This window comes from Coregonus lavaretus, assembly GCF_964263955.1.
Source record: "Coregonus lavaretus genome assembly, chromosome: 16".
NCBI classification, from domain to species: domain Eukaryota; kingdom Metazoa; phylum Chordata; class Actinopteri; order Salmoniformes; family Salmonidae; genus Coregonus; species Coregonus lavaretus.
This window is the reverse complement of record NC_140003.1, coordinates 29,037,719-29,059,116: the sequence shown is the minus strand read 5'-3', so window position 1 is coordinate 29,059,116 and position 21,398 is coordinate 29,037,719. Positions and strand designations below refer to the sequence as shown.

The 21,398-nt window shown below is 43.3% G+C and overlaps 1 protein-coding gene across 3 annotated transcripts in view; it reads right to left on the bottom strand.

Moving 5' to 3' along the window:
* Window positions 1-21,398, bottom strand: part of LOC311143906 (nck-associated protein 1) — a 57,979-nt gene that overhangs the window by 1,295 nt on the left and 35,286 nt on the right. For all 3 annotated transcript variants that reach the window (XM_084179779.1, XM_084179780.1, XM_084179778.1), the window contains 15 exons: window positions 20,930-21,075; window positions 19,928-20,060; window positions 16,652-16,771; window positions 15,265-15,404; window positions 14,386-14,517; window positions 10,840-11,058; window positions 9,729-9,859; window positions 9,110-9,207; window positions 7,320-7,413; window positions 6,987-7,069; window positions 6,724-6,804; window positions 6,399-6,492; window positions 2,205-2,321; window positions 1,930-2,039; window positions 1,015-1,104 (listed from right to left, as the gene is read on the bottom strand). In XM_084179779.1, the coding sequence (XP_084035905.1) occupies window positions 1,015-1,104; window positions 1,930-2,039; window positions 2,205-2,321; window positions 6,399-6,492; window positions 6,724-6,804; window positions 6,987-7,069; window positions 7,320-7,413; window positions 9,110-9,207; window positions 9,729-9,859; window positions 10,840-11,058; window positions 14,386-14,517; window positions 15,265-15,404; window positions 16,652-16,771; window positions 19,928-20,060; window positions 20,930-21,075 (1,788 nt within the window). The remainder of the gene's footprint in view (window positions 1-1,014; window positions 1,105-1,929; window positions 2,040-2,204; window positions 2,322-6,398; window positions 6,493-6,723; window positions 6,805-6,986; window positions 7,070-7,319; window positions 7,414-9,109; window positions 9,208-9,728; window positions 9,860-10,839; window positions 11,059-14,385; window positions 14,518-15,264; window positions 15,405-16,651; window positions 16,772-19,927; window positions 20,061-20,929; window positions 21,076-21,398) is intronic.

The window sequence follows — 21,398 nt, the reverse complement described above, 5'->3', positions numbered from 1 at the left end:
TCTGGTCAAAAGTATTGCGCTCTATAGGGAGCCATTTGGGATGCAAACTAAGTTTAATCGAGGCAGAGTAGCCCCATGGATAAGGCATAAGGGTGTGTGTTTGTGTGTGTGTGTGTGTGTGTGTGTGTGTGTGTGTGTGTGTGTGTGTGTGTGAACCAACCGGTATATTACATGTGTCAGATGATAGTTAGATGATGTGACAACGTGTCAGATGATAGTTAGATGATGTGACAACGTGTCAGATGATAGTTAGATGATGTGACAACGTGTCAGATGATAGTTAGATGATGTGACGTGTCAGATGATAGTTAGATGATGTGACAACGTGTTAGATGATAGTTAGATGATGTGACAACGTGTTAGATGATAGTTAGATGATGTGACAACATGTCAGATGATAGTTAGATGATGTGACAACGTGTCAGATGATAGTTAGATGATGTGACAACGTGTCAGATGATAGTTAGATGATGTGACGTGTCAGATGATAGTTAGATGATGTGACAACGTGTTAGATGATAGTTAAATGATAGTTAGAGGATGTGACAACATGTTAGATGATAGCTAGTTAAGTCATATGTTAAGTTCAACGTTTAAGATCTATACAATAAAACTCCAATCTACTCATACTAAAGTAGGCCTAACTTTATAATTCTGAGTCATTCGGTTTGATATAGTATCATAAATTAATAGTATAGGACTTACCTTCCCAGGTCTCCCTTAGGAAATAGTTATTCTGACCTCAATGGGACTTAAATAAAGGTTAAATAGAAAATGGCACCCTTTTACCTATATATTGCACTAATTTTAGCATGAAACACGTGAGTGGCTGACGACGTCCAAAGTCTTTGCTGTTGCAACACAAAAGAGATTGTCTGCGGACACTGTTCAGAGGTGCTAAGTACTGTCGGCATGCAAACATTTGACAATCCTGCTGGGGTGTCTGAACTTTTTGACCAGGGCCCATAGGGAATAGTTGCCATTTGGGAAACATCCATACAGTATGTGACCCACCATGTCCAGGAGCAAGTAGACAGATTCTCTGTTCCTTGTTGTGGTTTTGTCAGTCTCCTGGCCGATCTTCAGCAAACTGGAGGAGGCAAGCTGCACAGGAGAGAAAGAACAAATTATGTCCAGTACTAAGCTTTATCTGTGTCTGGGGAAACCGACCCTGAAAGTGTAGAAGCACTTGTGTCTCTTTCCATCAGTTTCACAATGTTACTAGATGTTTAAACCACAATGTTACTAGACATTTAAAGTCTATATTACAGTCACTATGAATAACCCCAAACCACCAGTTTACCATTCTAGCCTTGCCATGTGGGTTCAGCTTTGACACATGGTGAAAATGTACTCTTGGATTTAAACTAAACACTCCAGCGTTTCAAAGAGGACCTGGCTTGGGCTGTGTCTCACATGGTTTCAAATTGGAAACGGCATTAAAGATTTCAACACTGTTGTAGTAATACATTATTGGAGTGCAATAAAAAAGTAAGAGGACATTGAGGAATAATTCCAACGGAAATAGATAGAGTGGAAAACAAGGTTAGTGGTGCGCTGTGCCCTCCTCCTCAGCAATGCAGAAAAAGCGCCAGTCATCCAGAAAAATTCATTTAAGATATTCAATTTAAAATGATTTAGAATCACCGAAGGTTTATGGAACATAATGTTTTTCAAGCCTGGTTATGAAAATACAAAAATTATATAAATAAAAAATGATCCTGCCTTTTCCCACGTTGTGTGTATTAAACCATGGATGCGTCCCAAATAGCACCCTATTCCCTACATAGTGCACTACTTTTGACAAGGGCCCAAATAGAAATTAAATATAAAACAGATGAAGGAAGAGAGCTGCTTCTAATAAATAATAAAAAAGGGTGAAGAGAAATGTGTGGTATAAACCAAATGGACTATCACTATAAAACGTACTGCAAGGAACTCTTTGAGGCGGTCCTCGATGCTGCCTTTGTGGATGGTGAATAAAGCTGCAGCGATCTGGTTTATAGCTTTAGCCAGACAGTGGATGTTGTTGCAGTGACCTGTGAAAAGATTACATACTTTAAACACTGTGGGTAAAACGATCTACTATATCTTACAGCACTGTTAACAAGGACGATTATGAAGGAACCATATCAATAAGTATAACAACAAATGTCCTTAAAATGTACATAGAACATATACTTAATTTATCTAAGAACAGGTACCTTGGATAGCAGGGCTATACTGGGACATGACGTTGCTTGCCAAGGTGGGTATAGAGACTGCCACAAAGACCATCAGCAGGCACGCTATCTTGTACTCTTCCTCCGGACTGATGTTCTCTGTTACCAAAGAAAGGAAATGTCTATTAACAAACCATCACCCTCACAGCTTAACAACACACCTTTATCTTGGCATAATGACATAGAGAATCAGGGGGATCCATTTGGGATATTATCCGAAAACGAATACCCGCTAGCCAAGACAAACTGCAGTATGGCTCCGTAATTAACTGTCATTTATATTTACAGGACTGGGAGAGGATTCAACTATGTGGACCCAATAAGGGGTAGGAGTGCCTCCCAAATGGCACCCTATTCCCTATGGGCCCTGGTCAAAAGTAGTGCACTACATAGGGAATAGGGTGCCATTTGGGACGCATTTTAGGAGATGAGGTTGAGGGTTGATAACTATTTTGAAAGTAAACATTAGAAGTTTGTATAAGAACAGCCGCGGTATATAACAGAATGTCTTCACTGGCCAAAAGTCCCCCAGGGCTCTTAGTAGCTCTGAGTTAAAGCAATGTTATTGAGTATTTTCCTTAGAGCAACAGAGAGAGGCTGGGAACTTGAGGAGAGCCATTGGCTTTGCCCTAAATGGCACCTTATTCCCTATATAGTGCAATACTTTTTTACCAGACCCCTATATATGGGTTGGGTGCAATTTGGGACGCACACACAGAGTAATCTCTGGAAATAGGGTACCATTTGGGACGCACAGCAGGGCCCATAGGGCTCTGGTCAAAAGTAGCGCGCTATATAGGGAACTGGGTGCAGAAATTGGACTGGACTTTGTGGATATGGCTGCAGGCTACATGACTTGACAACCTAATACCAGTGTGCATAAGCATCAACATGTCCTGTTAAGTAACCCGTCCCTCAGGGCTGCTGAGGTGTCCAAACGTTAACTAAACAAACACCTGGCCTATCTGTTGCGATTATGAAATTGACAGGACATAATTTATTTTTAATTTATGAAAACTTTTAGTTTTCATACATGACTACAGAGTGGAATGTAGTTCTAATGCTTGTCCAACTCTCTCCCTCTGCCATTATCAACAGATTACTTTTCAAACTGTGAGATTTCAACAATGAATTAGTCATCCTTTCCACAGCATTTGGACATGGAACTCAGGCTATGAGGCATATGATAGTCATCATAATTTCAGCTAAACAACTTAACATACACTACATGACCAAAAGTATGCGGACACCTGCTCGTCAAACATCTCATTCCAAAATCATGGAGTTGGTCCCCCCCTTTGCTGCTATAACAGCCTCCACTATTCTGGGAAGGCTTTCCACTAGATGTTGGAACATTGCTGTGCGGACTTGCTTCCATTCAGCCACAAGAGCATTAGTGAGGTCGGGCATTGATGTTGGGCGATTAGGCCTGGCTCGCAGTCGGTGTTCCAATTCATCCCAAAGGTGTTAGATGGGGTTGAGGTCAGGGCTCTGTGCAGGCCAGTCAAGTTCTTCCACACCGATCTCAACAAAACATTTCTGTATGGACCTCGCTTTGTGCACAGGGGCATTGACATGCTGAAACAGGAAAAGGCCTTCCCCAAACTGTTGCCACAAAGTTGGAAGAATCGTCTAGAACGTCATTGTATGCTGTAGCGTTAAGATTTCCCTTCACTGGAACTAAGGGGCCTAGCCCGAACAATGAAAAACAGCCCCAGATCATTATTCCTCCTCCACCAAACTTTACAGTTGGCACTATGCATTGGGGGAGGTAGCATTCTCCTGGCATCCGCCAAACCCAGATTTCTCCGTCGGACTGCCAGATGATAAAGCGTGGCGGCAAGCTTTACACCACTCCAGCCGACGCTTGGCATTGCGCATGGTGATTTTAGCCTTGTGTGCGGCTGCTTGGCCATGGAAACCCATTTCATGAAGCTCCCGACAAACAATTATTGTGCTGACGTTGCTTCCAGAGGCAGTTTGGAACTCGGTAGTGAATGTTTCAACCGAGGACGGATGATTTTTACGCGCTACGTCCTTCAGCACTCGGCGGTCCTGTTTTCTGAGATTGTGTGGCCTACCACTTCGCGGCTGAGCCATTGTTGCTCCTAGACGTTTTCACTTCAAAATAACATCACTTACAGTTGACTGGGTCAGCTCTAGCAGGGCAGAGAGTTAACGAACTGACTTGTTGGAAAGGTGGCGCAGTGGTCTAAGGCACTGCATCGCAGTGCTAGCTGTGCCACTAGAGATCCTGGTTCGAATCCAGGCTCTGTCGTAGCTGGCCGCGACCGGGAGACCCATGGGGCGGCGCACAATTGGCCCAGCATCGTCCAGGGTAGGGGAGGGAATGGCCGGAAGGGATGTTGGTAGAGCATGGCGTTTGCAACGCCAGGGTTGTGGGTTTGATTCCCACGGGGGGCCAGTATGAAAAAATACAAAAATATAATGTTTGCACTCACTAACTGTAAGTCGCTCTGGATAAGAGTGTCTGCTAAATTATGTAAATGTAAATGTGGCATCCTAAGACGGTGCCACGTTGAAAGTCACTGAGCACTTCAGTAAGGCCATTCTACTACCAATGTTTGTCTATGGAGATTGCATGGCTGTGTGCTCGATTTTATACGCCTGCCAACAACGGGTGTGGCTGAAATGAGCAAATCCACTAATTTGAAAGGGTGTCCACATACTTTTGTATATATAGTGTATGTGTCCAGATTTCTCAATTGCGGCTTAAGTCAAATGTAAGTGATTTGCTTATTTTTACATTTTATAAAAGTACAGACTCGGAGCTTCAAACTGGTATATCATACACTGTAGTTGGAGGAAACATGGGACAAGTTGATAAACATGTTATTCCATTTAGGAGAAAATGCCCATTGAAAGATTTTGATGAGATTTTCACACTTCCTAGAGAGCTCTTCTTTGTTTACGTCCATTCAGCACTGTTCACACCCTCTTAACCCTTAGCCCCACCCCACCCACACATGTGTGAGTCAGCATGGCATTTTCCTCCAGAAAGTCTCTCTACTTAAACCCAGCTAAATTCAGGTAGCTGTAGCAACACTTTTGCAGTTTTCCATAGCTATATCTTTCCAAAAATCTGTGGTAGCAAAGATGATCTATATACTAACCAGGGATCCCCCATTCTGTTATAGACAGAAGCCTGTGACATGACAGACCAATCAGAACTCATCTCTCGGCATGTCCAACCACTCCATTATCTCAGCCAATCATGACTGTTATGGGTATGTTGTCATCGGCAAGGACTAGGGAGTTTTTTTTAGGATAAAAATAAAAGGAATAGAGTGGCCTGAGTGGCCCTGTTACAGTTTTGACTGAAATCGGCTTGAAAATCTATGAAGATTTGAAAATGGCTCTCTATTTGAAAATGGCTGTCTAGATCAACAACCAACTTCACAGAGCTTGAAGAATTGTTTAAAGAATAATGTGCAAATATCGTACAATCCAGGTGTGAAAAGCTCTTAGAGACTTACCCAGAAAGAGTCACAGCTGTAATTGCTGCCAAAAGTGATTCTGACATGTATTGACTCAGGGGTGTGAATACTTACGTAAATATAATATTTTTGTATTTAATTTTCAATACATTTGCAAACATTTCTAAAAACATGTTTTCACTTTGTCATTATGGGGTATTGTGTGCAGATGGGTGAGATAAAAAAAATATAGTTATCCATTTGTAATTCAGGCTGTAAGACAACAAAATGTGGAATAAGTCAAGGGGTATGAATACCTTCTGAAGGCACTCTGTTCTCCTTGGATAAACTAGGCTCATAATTTAACATGTTTATTCATATTTACGGATCTCGTACAAGTGTGTAATTAAGGCACATGAAAGTTCACATGTTCAAGTTTTTTTTTTAACTGGCCTTACTGTGAAGTAGGAAGTAGCGTCAAACGCCTCAGATCCTGTAACTGGACACATATCCGTTAATTCCAAATTGATGTTGTAAATGGACGATTTACTAAATCCAAGATGTGCAGTAAACTATTTGACAAATGTTTTCTTGTTACAGTTAATCATTCATTATAACATTTGCTCTGGATAATTATTCAACAATCATTTCATCGAAGTCCTCAACAATGGTGCGTACAGAAGAATGGGCTTCCATGTAACAATTGTGATGCAGCAGTGTATGGTGCATCCTATCTCACCTGACTTCTGAGAGGAGAGGGCCACCACTAAGGCAGGATCTATCTCACAGGGCAGACCTGCTGCAGACGACAGCTCATACACGTTCATGGCCACCTGATGATCAACAGAGACATAAAGGACATCAGAGAATTAGTCTGCTTCAAACACAATAGCCATTCATATATAATATTAATAATTATATAGCTATGCCACTTAGCAATTTACAGTACAATGTATGTGTATGTGAGCCTTGTGGGACTTAGTATTCTTATGCGATCCATGTCGGATCTGAACCCACAACCCTGACCTCATTAAGCATAATTTAAAGGTCCTACTGTGTCTCACCTTCATGTCGGTCTCTCTGGGAATGTGATCCTTGAAGTCCTCCACTGAGCTCACCAGGAATGGGATGTGGCAGGACAACACCTGGTGACAAGAAGAGGATCATGCTTTATTTCAATACAAAGCCAGAAATATTAGATTAAACTAACTTTGGCACAGGGTGAAATGTGACAAAACCAGCTTGAGACAGATCAAAATAATTGTGTACTGTATTGTGTCAATATATGATGCCATTCAAGTGGTGGAAAGTTAAAGGGCCGACATACATCTCGGAGTGCCTCCTGAGCCAGGGATCGGAATGAGAGGATGACTCCAATGATGGTCATCCTTTTCAGAACACTGTCGACTGCTGTAACACCAAGACAAAGAACATGCAAGTCTCACAGACAACTGACATGTCTCTAGTAATTTTACAGGTATGCAAATGAGACTAAGGTGTTTTGTTATGTCACTTTTGCCCTTCAGCAGCCATAACCAAAGCCATGTAGGCAGAACAGTACTATGGGAAAATGTATATGTAGCCCTTGGCAGCACTGAGCCTGGTGTCTGTCTGGGCCAGCAAGACTCTGACCAGGCCAATATAAATACAGAGTACCCACATGAGAGCTTCTTGAACAGAGAAGCCATATGTTCAGGCTTGTCAAAGCTGGTCCTCATCTGGGTCAGAATCTCAACGTTGTCCACCACCAGTTTCTGAGGAGAGGAGGAGGAGAAGAGAGAGAGAGGCCTCCTAAGTGGTGAGGGGATTATTTGGGGAATCAACTAGGGATCCTAATTCCAAAGACTTTCCCCTTCGTTCGCACAACAGGAAAAGGCCCTTACCATCACCAGATGCTGCACTATGCGGGGGGTCTTACAAATGTTCGTCCCAAATGGCACCCTTTTCCCTATATTCTGCACTACTTTTGGCTCTGGTCAAAAGAAGTGCACGATGGGCTCTGGTCAAAAGTAGTGCACTATGTAAGGAATAGGGTGCCATTTGGGATGCAGCCAAAAACAATTAGAAGCGTGTAATTTTTTGTGATGGGTGTCTTGGCGAAAAGAGCCAAAGGGTTGTTAAAAAAAAACAAAATATCTGACAGTCATGTGTGCTGCTCGCAATGGCTTGCAAGCCTTCCACTTGTTCAGTTTGCTTTGAGAGCGTTTGCCAAAAACGTGTTTTGTGTTAAGTCATTTGATGCACACGGCTTGGTTTGTACAGGCTGAATAAAACCAATGCTTCATTCCTACGTCTGATTGTGAATCAGATACCAAACTTATTTTCTTTTCACAAATGTCTTTCAGAAGTGAAGGGAAGGTTTGCATGCCAGAGAATCATAAATATGTGCCAGAGCTACTTTCACACACTAATGTGTGCTCTAGGGAGTAAAAGACCAATTATATTATAATCTAAAGAACCGTTTGAAAAAACATGAATAATCTTGTCAGCCTGCTGCAATAAAATAAGAAACATTGATCATCATTCTTTAGGTAAATTACATTCCACCGAGAACTCTTTCAAAACAGTTTTGCAGCTCTGAAGTGCAACACTAAAAAATACCTGATTTTGGACTAAAAATGACTGATGTTGGTGCTAACCATAGTACCTTTTCATCCCAGTTAGATCAGATCTAATCAAAGAGATTATGCCGCTCTAAAGTGCAACGCTAACCAATAAATATGTTATGGAACGCAGAGGCCTACGCATGTACATCTATTAGGACTGATTTTGGTGCTAATTTAGATTTATCAGTCTGGCTAGCTGCTTTCGTAACACTTACCACTAACACTAAACCAATTTTGTCCCAGTCTTATTAGATCTAATTAAAAAGATTTAGCTGATCGCACAGAATTCCCTGGCCCTCTTTATTAGTTACCAAAAATGTAGTGAGGGTAGGGAAACTGATCAAGTGTCAGTCAGCAGTTAGAGGTTACCAGTAACCCACACTGCCTCTGTTCTGGGAAATAACTCATTAAGGAGTAATGAAGAAACAACAGAACTGCTCTGCTGTGGGTCTGGCTCTGTTTCCAGGGGAAAACTCAGCTTCTTAAAGAGCCTCTAATAACTCATACTGCCAAGGCTTCATCTGAAATGGCACCCTATTCCCTATATAGTGCACTACTTTTGACCAGATCCCATAGGAGACCGCCACAGGACCCAGGTCAAATATGTGCACTATATAGGGGATAGGGTCGCATTTCGGACACACACTAAGAATTATAGAAGAGAAAAACTAGGGTTGTGTTCATTAGGCACCAAACGGAACAAACCGGTCCGAAACAGGGGACAGACTTTCTGGACTTGTGCAATAAGACATTTTCCTCCAATGAACATGACCCAGCCTGCCCTGGGGTAACCTCTGGAATTCGACCTTTAATCCCTGATCTCCTTGACCCCGTGACTCCTCACCTTGAGCTCGGCCACCTGGGAGGAGATGTGCCACATGAGGCTCTCACTGAGGAACTTCATCCCGTAGGGTCCCAGCAGCTCCGACAGGGACCGCATCTCTGAGAAGAGAAGAATATAGGAATAAAATGTCCAAAATGTCCCCTGTAGCTCAGTTGGTAGAGCATGGCGCTTGCAACGCCAGGGTTGTGGGTTCGTTTCCCACGGGGGGCCAGTATGAAAATGTATGCACTCACTAACTGTAAGTCGCTCTGGATAAGAGCGTCTGCTAAATGACTCAAATGTAAATGTAAATGTCCAATGGACATTTGGTGGTCTGCTTTAATCCAACCCATCCAACACAAGGTCATGGAAAAGTTCTGTAATCTTCTGTCTACTTAGGCTACTTTATTGTCCAATGAATGTCCACAAATGTCCAACATACATGTATTTTCCTGCTTTATCCCAACCCCTCGACATAAGATCATGGAAGAGTTCTGTTAGTGATTCTTAGTTCCATCCAACACTGCTATAGCTATAAACAAGCACCGTTTAAATAAGCTAGGTAGTAAATCATGACTCATACTCTCAGTACCATGAGTCTATTGGTGTCTAAAAGGATAGTATAACTGATGAAGCTTACCTGAGATATCAGAGTATTCCTCTGCGTTGAAGGTGAGCTCGTTCTCTGTAGGCAGGTTGACAAAAGCCTTCATGGCTGGGAAGTAAGCTATGTGTCCGTTGCTAACTTGGCGCAGTAAAGTCTCCAGATACCTGTAGTACAGAGAGAATGTATGGGTTGTCATTTTTGGTGGTTATGTGATTGAATGGAAGGCATGGGATTCCCATCAAGGCTGGGATTCAAACCAACCCAGATTAATAACCTGCGCACTGCGATAGACTTTTAAAGGCAATTTCTCAGACGTTCACAGAGACCACGTTCATCGCGGATGTCGGCTCAAGCAGAAATCAACATTCAAACTCAATCGCAGTACACAGGACATTTATATGCGTTGGTGTGAATCAAGGCCCAAAACTGTTATTCCCAGACAGGCAGAAAGTGGAAATTCCTATTGTTTTGTGAATGTATTCCAGTTGGTGAAGAGGCTAGTGATGGTGGGTTAGGGTTAGGGGGTTAGGGTTAAGGGGTTAGGGGTAAGAGGTTAGGACTAAGTGGTTAATGGGTTAGGAGGTTAGGGTTAAGGAGTTAGGAGGTTAGGATTAAGGAGTTAGGAGGTTAGGGTTAAGGAGTTAGGAGGTTAGGGTTAAGGAGTTAGGAGGTTAGGGTTAATGGGTTAGGAGGTTTGGGTTAATGGGTTAGGAGGTTAGGGTTAATGGGTTAGGAGGTTAGGGTTAATGGGTTAGGAGGTTAGGGCTAATGGGTTAGGAGGTTAGGGTTAATGGGTTAGGAGGTTAGGGTTAATGGGTTAGGAGGTTAGGGTTAATGGGTTAGGAGGTTAGGGTTAATGGGTTAGGAGGTTAGGGTTAAGGGGTTAGGAGGTTAGGGTTAAGGGGTTAGGAGGTTAGGGTTAATGGGTTAGGAGGTTAGGGTTAATGGGTTAGGAGGTTAGGGTTAATGGGTTAGGAGGTTAGGGTTAATGGGTTAGGAGGTTAGGGTTAAGGAGTTAGGAGGTTAGGGTTAAGGGGTTAGGAGGTTAAGGTTAAGGGGTTAGGAGGTTAGGGTTAAGGAGTAAGGAGGTTAAGGTTAAGGGGTTAGGAGGTTAGGGTTAAGAAGTTAAGGGGTTAGGACTCACCAGTTGGTGTAGAGGCTGGTGATGGTTGGTTCTCCGTGACTGTCCAGATGTTGTGTCTGCTGCAGCAGCACGTTGTTGAACACCCTGGTGATATCTATCTGAACATAGTTCTCTATGCTCTGGAGCACAGTCATGTAGGCCCTGACACTGGTCAGCAGCTCAGACGGCTTGGCTATCTCCTGGGTGGCCTGGTTATACATGGTCATTCCCACGATAGACCTAGAGAAGGAACAAAACAGGATCCATCAGTCAATCAATCTAGGGCAGTGGTCACCAACCTTTTTTGAGTCGAGATCACTTTCTGAGTCAAAATGCAAGCAGGGATCTAAGCCTATGCAGCAACATTAACCTATTAAAAACAGTACTGTAGTAATGAGGTTTGTGCAGCAAGCTATAGGCCCAAAACCTTATCAACGCATATTGGCTTTGCTTGAATTGCCCTGCCATTAAAAAAATATATATATATATATATTTCAACATTTGAGGTAGGCTGGTAATAGATCAGTTGATGTATTACTTGTGAGGCACAGCTGAGTGAGCATACATTTAAATAATTAGCTTTTTTTTAGAGCCTGCATCTGATGGTTAGTCTCAGCGGAGGGCGAGAGCAGCAGACTAGGGTCCGCCTCTCAACGTCCCTCTGCTCTCCCTTTCCTCCACTGACACTGAGCAAAAAGGGCCACTGACCAAAAAGGGACACCGTCTTCCAGCTGATGGGGAAACTCGAGTCGCCTCATGCACAAATTAATGTTGTTACTCCTATGACCAGAAAGTTAAATATTCCTAGATATAACAATTGCCCAAGCCGCTAATAATAACAACAACGCAAGCCTACCGATACACTTTCCTACTCATTCATTGCAGCTGCAGTGCTGGTTGTAGCGCGAGTGGAAGTAGGAAGAACAGGCATTTTATGTTAAATAGAAAGTGTTGACAGTGCTGACTAAAAACTTAAACATGAACTCACTCATAAAAACAGAAGCTCTTTGCAGTATTCGGTGACAGTCTCTCTCTGGTCATGGTTTTAAAAGTTTTAAAATCTCACAGTATTAACTTTGCTGTTGCTTTCTTTTATGCCTGCTACGTTACTGCAGACACGGTAATCTGAGCCATCCGATTGGCCAGTGGTAGGCCTATAGTGCACTTGATTTGCTCCTCCGGGGCCCGCCGGGAAGGCAGTTTGTACCTTGAGACATATGAAATGGTTCAAAATGGGAACACGTCGCCTACCCGGCACGCAAGGCAGCTGAATCAGGTGCACCTACCGCCAACAGTGCAAGACGCTTATCTTGGTGTTTTTTACAGAGATGTTTGGTGATCGACTAGGAATGCCTTGGAGATCGACCAGTCGATCGACCGGTTGGTGACCACTGATCTAGGGCATGATGACCAATTCTTTGTAATTCACTGACAGAGGCTGAGAGGGAGTTCATATTGTCCTGGAAGTAAATATTTGACCGGCAGATCCAACGGTTAAGGTTAAGCATATAGGGATCAATCAGTCAATCAAATGTATTTATAAAGTCCTTTTTACATCAGCAAATGGTGCCTGTTAGTTCCATGGACTCCAGGGAGTTTGGACGAGTCTTCAACAACGTTCAACAATGGCTGTATTGTTTTCCCTAATCCCTAACCTTTCCATATTTCTACGTAGATAACTTGGTTGTGCAGCTGCAAGGAGTGGAGCGGGCAGATCGGATCAAACGCGGCAGGGTTTAAAAACTATGGCGCAACAAGTAATAAAACGCTTTTCACACCCTGACCGAGCATTAGGAACATTTAGTAAATAACTAGCAACTTTTCTCGTCTGTCTGAATTGTGCTGGGAACTGGGAACAGAAGGGCAGTAAAACTTTTATCCTGCGCTAACCTTAAGGAGCGGAGCAGGGCGTAGTGGTAAGTGGCCGTAATAGGGTGTGTGTGCAAGGTAATAGGCCCTTTGAGTGTGGGAGCGCCTTTGTGTGTGTGTGTGTGTGTGTGTGTGTGTGTGTGTGTGTAAGTGTGTGTGAGCGTGCCTTTGTGTGTGCATGGTAATAGGCCCTCTCATCTCTGGGAAGCACGGCCAGTGGAGAAGTTCATGGCCCGGGGGAGAGGGGTCAGCCAACGCACCCACGTCACACACAGGATGCGCGCACACACACAGACACACACACACACACACACAGACAAACACACACACATACACACACACACACACACACACACACACACACACACACACACACACACACACACACACACACACACACACACACACACACACACACACACACACACACACACACACACACACACACACACACACACACAGAGGGGCCAGCCAACGCACCCACGTCACACACAGGATGCGCGCACACACACAGACACACACACACACACACACAGACAAACACACACACACACACACACAGACAAACACACACACACACACACACACACACACACACACACACACAGAGGGGCCAGCCAAAGCACCTACGTCACAACCCTAACTCCCACAGCGGAAAATACCTGTTACTCTCTCCAGCACAATGTTTATTTCCAATTCTGGACACGTGTCAAAAATCACTCTGACCCCCAAAAATATTTGTCTGTTGGACCAATAAATCACACAGATAAAATCATAAACCCCTGAGAGTTTTTTTTGTTAATCTGGGGATTGTAATTATACTGAGCAAAATTATAAAAACGCAACAGGCAACAATTTCAAAGATTTTACAAAGTTACAGTTCATATAAGGAAATCAGTCAATTGAAATAAATAAATGAGGCCTAATCTATGGATTTCACATGACTGGGAATACAGATATGCATCTGTTGGTCACAGATACCTTTAAAAAAAGGTAGGGGCGTAGATCAGAAAACAAGTCAGTATCTAGTGTCTGGTGAGTATGAAGGCCATGGAAGAACTGGGACATTTTCAGCTTCCAGGAATTGTGTACAGATCCTTGTGACACTGGGCCGTGCATTATCATGCTGAAACATGAGGTGATGGTGGCTGAATGGCACAACAATGGGCCTCAGGATCTCATCACGGTATCTCTGTGCATTCAAGCATGGCATTTGCACGCTCCCTCAGACATCTGTGTCATTGTATTGTGTGACAAAACTGCACATTTTAGAGTGGCCTTTTATTGTCCACAGCATAAGGTGCACCTGTGTAATGATCATGGATTCTGTTATACACTGAACAAAAATATAAATGCAACATGTAAAGTGTTGGTCCCAAATGGATGACAATGTTCCTTGATTTATAACAATAAGCTAAGCCTCAAAGCCTTTCTGCGTGAGATATTCAATGGATTGGTGTTCTGGGGAGGAGAGGCAGGTTTCATAACTGACCAGCCAACGTTACAACACAGTGGAAACAGAGAGAGAGCATAGTCAGACTATCTGCAGGAATTCACCCATAGCCTCCTGTGAGGACTGGTACTGTAATAAAAGAGTGGATACCCTGAGTGTGTGTGTGTGTGTTCGTGTCCGTGTGTATGTGTGTGTCTGTGTGTGTCCGTGTGTGTGTGTGTGTGTAAGCACGTGTGTGTACTCACTTGGTGAAGCGTATCTCCAGGTGTGAGGTGAGGTACTCCCTTGGAGTGAAGGTATGTTCCCATATCACCATGTTGGGTACGTAGTTGATGGAGAAACACAGCTCGGACAACGCCGTGTGAAGCTTATCCAGGCTAAGAACACACACACATCAGTTAGGCATTAAAACCTCATTTTGTTCAGATTTAAGGGGAAGTCTGTGACAGAGCAGATGGATTAAGTTCCTCCAGAACCACAGCTAATGTTGTTTTTGGCTCAGACCTGAATCTATATTATTATATTATCCCTGGTGGTGGTCTGTTTCTATGTATCTTACTGGAAACTGAGAATTGGGATTAGAGTGGAGAATTAGGAGTAGCGTAGTAGTTAGGACCAAATTAGAGTGGAATACACAGAGCAGGGAGGGCAAGCGGTGGAAATATATCTTAGTATGGTATTATTCAAACACAGTGGGAAATAAAGTTGCATAACCATGGCCGCGTCCCAAATGGCACCCTATTCCCTATATAGTGCACTACTTTTGACCAGGGCCCATAGTAGTGCACTATGTAGGGAATAGGATGCAATTTCAGAAGCATGTAGACCATGACTTGCAAAACCATTGATTAATAGTGCACTGTTGAAAACATCTGAAAGTGGAGAGGAGGTCATGGAGTGCAGAAGTTGGGGTGGAGGGGGACAGGTCTCTGTGTTTCAGGCCTCTTTCCCAATTTGTCTTTCCTTGATTCCTCGGAATTGGAGGAGAATATCCAAGGTTCCCTCCCCGTGGACGTTCTCCAATTTGTTTTGAGAAAGAGGAGAGAGGACGAATCGAGCAAAGACACATTGGAAAAGAGTCCCAACCCCCAACTGAGGGACCTTACAGAGTGTACACTACTTACTTGCTGACCAGCAGCCTGTTCTTCCTCATGCTCTCTACTCCAGGCTTCTCTCTCTCAGGCTCTCCTTTCTTCCCCATCTGCTTCTTTGACTTCTTGTTCACCGCCTGACTGATGGTTTTGGCACAATGTTTTGGCAGCAGCTGCAACAGGAGCAACAGGAAAACCCCTTTAACACCCACAGACCAATAAGGAATGAAGTGACAAATTATATTTTGAAAGCACTTAGTTGGAACATGCACAATTTAGGCTATATGGTGTTCTATTTCCCTGTACTGTACATGGTCCAAATAGAATTATGAAAAGTATCTGACTTAAGACCTACAGTTGAAAAACTTAAATGGCTAGTGAATAGGTTCAGTTCCAACATACTAATACTAATAACAAGTTATGCACTCACTGTAAACCTAAATGACTAGGCTTAATCTGTGTTTGGGAAACGGCCCTTCCTCAGAAATGATAATACATTAGATGGCTAGGAATGACACAAGTGGTTATGAGAGCAGACCCAGACCCCTGATTCATTCATCAGCATGACAACATGCACTCACCTGGTTGCTTAGCATTAGTGCTGAGCGATTAACCGAAAGGTTTTTAAACAACTAATTGACCAACATCGGTTCAATTATTTGAATTCCATTTAGTTCGGGGGTTTTCTGTGAGCTCAATGCGCTGCATTTTCTCTAGACATAAATCAGATCATGCCCAAACGGTGCGATGTAGTAGGGAGTTGTAGTTTCCAACAGGCCAATGTTCTACATAGTTTTGCGCAGAAAACGTGATAATTAGCCACAATGACCATAATCAATTGCGTGCCTACCTGTCCGGTCTGTGTTTCTTTTACACCTGCTACGTAAGAGACCAGAAGAATGCACTACATAGAGAGCAGTTGCTTCACAAGGTATCTCTACCTGAAAATACATGATCTAAGTGATTGATAGACAGTTGGTATTCAGCAGTCATAAATGTATGCCTTATTTCACTTTGAAGAACTACTAAAATGTTGATTTTATCACAGCTAGGGAGCAGCTCTATAGAGATGAGATGATGACTTGGAATGAAATAATAATGTCAACAAATGTAATATACACAACAACTGAAATATTTTATTAAAGCCAAGTAATGTGAATAAATGATGGGTTTTAAGTGATAAGCAGTAATGGACAGTCACTACCATCATGGGACTTTTATTAATTGTTGTATTCTGTGTTATTACAGCATTCAACCCAAATAATACATACTGTAGTGCATTAAATGTTTAAAAAATTGTTTTACGAAATCAAAAATCGTGATTATTCTTTAATAATCGAACCAAAACCGAACTGACCTCAAATCGCTCAGCACTACCTAGCATGGATTGTGATGAATCACCATGACAACAGAACCTCACCTGGTCGCTGAGCGTGCATTGCTCGGTGCAGATGTCTGTGATGAGGTTGCGGGCCTGTTTAGCCATTTCATCCAGAAACATGTTGCACAGGGACAGGCTTCGGTCGCCTATGTGGTGCCTCTGTAGGAAGGGAAGAAAATGTTGTTATCTTGGGAAAAGCTACACTATATATACAAAAGTATGTGGACACCCCTTCAAATTGGTGTATTCGGCTATTTCAGCCACACCCCTTTCTGACAGGTGTACAAAATCAAGCACACAGCCATGCAATCTCCATAAACAAATATTGGCAGTAGAAGAGCTGAACTGAACTGAAGAGCTCAGTGACTTTCAATGTTGCACCGTCATAGGATGCCACCTTTCCAACAAGCTGCCCTGGTCAACTGTAAGTGCTGTTAATGTGAAGTGGAAACGTCTAGGAGCAACAACGGCTCAGCTGCGAAGTGGTAGGCCACACAAGCTCACAGAACGGGACCGCCGAGTGCTGAAGCACATAGCGCGTAAAAATCGTCTGTCCTCGGTCGCAACACTCACTTCCGAGTTCCAAACTGCCTCTGGAAGCAACGTCAGCACAATAACTGTTCATCGGGAGCTTCATGAAATGGGTTGCATGGCCAAGCAGCCACACACAAGCCTAAGATCACCATGCGCAATGCTAAGCGTCGGCTGGAGTGGTGTAAAGCTCGCCACCATTGGACTCTGGAGCAGTGGAAACGTGTTCTCTGGAGAGGAATCACGCTTCACCATCTGGCAGTCCGATGGACAAATCTGGGTTTGGTGGATGCCAGGAGGACGCTACCTGCCTGAATGCATAGTGCCAACTGTAAAGTTTGGTGGAGGAGGAATAATGGTCTGAGGCTGTTTTTCATGGTTTAGGTTAGGTCCCTTAGTTCCAGTGAAGGGAAATCTTAACGCTACAGCATACAATGACATTCTAGACGATTCTGTGCTTCCAACTTTGTGGAAACAGTTTGGGGAAGGCCCTTTCCTGTTTCAGCATGACAATGCCCCCGTGCACAAAGCGAGGTCCATACAGAAATGGTTTGTCGAGATCGGTGTGGAAGAACTTGACTGGCCTGCACAGAGCCCTGACCTCAACCCCATCGAACACCTTTGGGATGAATTGGAACACCAACTGCGAGCCAGGCTTAATCGCCCACCATCAGTGCCCGACCTCACTAATGCTCTTGTGGCTGAATGGAAGTCCCCGCAGCAATGTTCCAAGAAGAGTGGAGGCTGTTATAGCAGCAAAGGTGGGACCAACTCCATATTAATGCCCATGATTTTGGAATGAGATGTTCGACGAGCAGATGTCCACATACATTTGGTCATGTAGTGTATATAGGATATTGGCTGGTGGTTGCGCAGTGGATGGTTTGGTGAATGTCTGTTTGTTAGCCTGGTTCCAGATCTAATTCCTTCAGTAGTTGTCATTGCCAAACAGATCTAGGACCAGCTGTTTGTGAATAGTAAAAAGTCTCTAGGTAGGTAGAGATCGTCTGAGTGAACCTGTCATTCATAGGTAGTCAACACTAAACAGTCCACACTGACCAAACAGTATACACTGCGACACTAAAACCGGTCACACACAGTTCCCACACACAACTCTGGTCAAGCAGTGTGCACACACCCTTTAAGCTGCAAAAAAAGAAGAGATGCTAAGACTGACTTTTCGCTGAAGTTCCGTGATCTTGTTTGTTCCAGATGGCACCCTATTCCCTTATAGTGCACTATGTTTGACCAGGGCCCATAGGGATCTGGTGAAACGTAGTGCACTATATAGGGAATATGGTACTATTTGGGACGTAGCCCTTTTACTGTTACTATAAACTGCTGTAAAAAGTTTTCTGTGCAAGATGGAAATATTCTTGGAAACATTTAGAGCTTTTCCAACATAAATAACTTTTGCAGCTGTCCAAAGCTGTGAGTAGTGGACATAGGAAGAGGAACATTTTGAAGACATGCTGAGAGAGGGAGTTTTGTGTTTGAATAAGTGAAATCCAAGCCTTCTATGTCTCAATAAATCTATTTTATTTCTCTAAGTGCACTCAGACAGCTCTTAAGCAGAAGGCTCTCCTTCAACCACTCTGCTTGGCCACATGAGAACGCCCATTGTGCCACCTATTTCAGTACCGTTTTTCAACCAATTAGCAGCAAAAATATGCCATATTAGAGGGCTCCATGTTTGGTAGGAACAAACACTTAATGAATGTGCCTGGCGTATTTCAACAGAGAGGGAAACAGAAATCTGTTGTGAAGGTTGTGTGTGCTGAGGGCTGCTGAGGGCTTCCACATTCCCCCCTGGGAGTAGCTAGTAGCTGCACCAGTGTATGGTTCAATTACAGATGTAATAAATCATGCTTTTCAGCCCTCTGCTTCTTGGTACACATACGGGTACATGGACCACAGCGCTGGATGCTTCATTCCGCGACATTCCACAACCCCCGAAAATTTGCTGTGACTTTCCTGATTCTCTGTATGGCTCCATCCTGCTGCTCTGGTCACTTGCCCTAACAGCATGGAAGGAGACACAGGTGTCTCAAATGGCACCCTATTCCCTATATAGTACACTACCTTTGACCAGAGCCCATAGGGGTCTGGTCAAAAGTTGTGGTCAAAAGAAGTGCACTGTATAGGGAAGAGGGTTCCAGTTGGGATGCAGCCATGGGCCCTAGCAGCAATAAGACGGAGCTGAAGGAGACAGACACACTTTCACATGCAGCCTCCCTCCCTCCTACCTCCAATCCCCAGGTGCAACACTGACATTATTCAGTGTGTGAGACATCCTGTGAAATGGCCTGCTTCTCTGAGACTAGCAGTCCCCCTAAGAGCTAGAAAACTACTGCGAGAGATGAAACTCCAAATAGAATAGGCTGCTACTTCACCAAGCGTTTAGCTAAGATTCCAGCTCTTGGAAAGAGATCAAGTCAAACTTATTAGTATACATACAAAACATTTTAAATCTTCACATTGCAAGTATTATACACAAACATGTACGGGGATATCTAATAAAGATGTATTTTATGTATTAATTTACCCTTTATTTAAGTAGGAAAGACCCTTGAGTACCTTTTGACATTCAACTAGGAAAGAACCTTGAAAACATATTTTGCAAGGCCGATCTGATCAATTGAATATATGAGTTATTTATGTTGAAAATAAGTGTGTTTCCTAAATGACTAGATCCCAGAGTGACCCGCCAGACCTTAGTGATGCTTACTGAAATGTTTCGTTATACGGCCGTAACATCATATCTCAATGGGACACTTCACTCACCTCCTCAGGACAGAGCTCATGGGTGCAGCTCATGAAGTGGGTACAGAGCAGAGGGAAGGAGATGGAGTGACGAGACTGGGAGGGCAGCTCCAAACACTGCTGGAACATCTTCTCAAACGCACGACTGTAAAAGCTATCAGAGGAGAGGAGAGAGATGAAAAACAGTGAAAAGGGAGAGAGAGAGAGAGAGAGAGAAGAGAGGAGAGAAGAGAGAGGGGAAAGAGTGAACAGAGGAGAGAGAGAGAAGAGATAGAGGGAGAGAGGAAAGATATGAGAAGAGAGAGAGGAAATAGGGAAGAGAGGAAGCGAGAGAGGAAAGAGCGTGAGCTGGCAACTTGGTCATACATCTCGGGTACAATAATACCTCATCTGTCCAACCCTCTCATCTCCTGTCCTGTCCGGTCCTGTCTCCACCGAACATAAAAGATAAATATCATAACAAAACCCCTAACAGACAGTTAGTTACCATGGGGTTTTAGAGGATGAGTGATGGCTATATAGCCTATTACCTTTTACTATGTTTTCCTTGTAAATGGCTTTAACTTTAACTGAATATGGCAGTAGATGTAAATGTAGCCTCCAGAGATAAACCTGCCACTTGCACAGTGCATCTTTGATCCAATATATTTTTATTGATGTTATGCGTTTTCCTGTGTTCCCGTTTTTACTTTTGTATGTACATTTGACGTGTTTTTCTTAGTATTTTACTGCTTCAATTAAACTACCCAGCAATGGGACTTCATGTTTTTCTGAATTGGAGTCCCAAATGTAGAGGCCCTACCAGATGATGGAGAGGCTATATAACCTATTACCTTTTACTATGTTTTAAACGTCTGTGTAACTGAACATGGAGGTAAATGTAGACCCCTACCAGAATAGGCCATGTGGAAAACTAGCGTCTTGTCCAGGGGGTGTACTTGTACATCAAGCTGCCTCAAGCTACGGAAACATGAGATATATATATTCTCCTGCCCTCTGGGCTGTTCTGGCTCGTTTATTTACCAGAATATGGAGAGGTCAGATGTCTCCACCAGCATCTCCACCAGGGAATCCACCATCTTGGTGTGGAATATAATGGTATTCATCATCTTGCCCAGCTCACGGTGGTCTGCGATGCCCAGAGAAGCCTTGGACACACTGGTATAGGCCTAACCAATGGGGGAAACAAGGCATTATTGGTATAGGCCTTACCAGGAGAACACTTTATTTGGAGACACTAGGAAGGTCGGCCAGGGGAAAACAAAACATATTAACCCTTGACAGTTCATAATTCTTTACTCATGTATGCCATGTTGTCTCCAGCTGAAGCGGCTTTATATCTATTTTATTTGTCAAATATATCAATCAAGAAATGTTTTCTATCATGCAGTTTTAAGTCTTCCAATTAATCATATTCCTATTAGTAGCATTCCTTTCCCTCTTTCCCAAAAACTCCCCCTTTCCTAAGAATCAAATAAAAAGCTGATCCGAT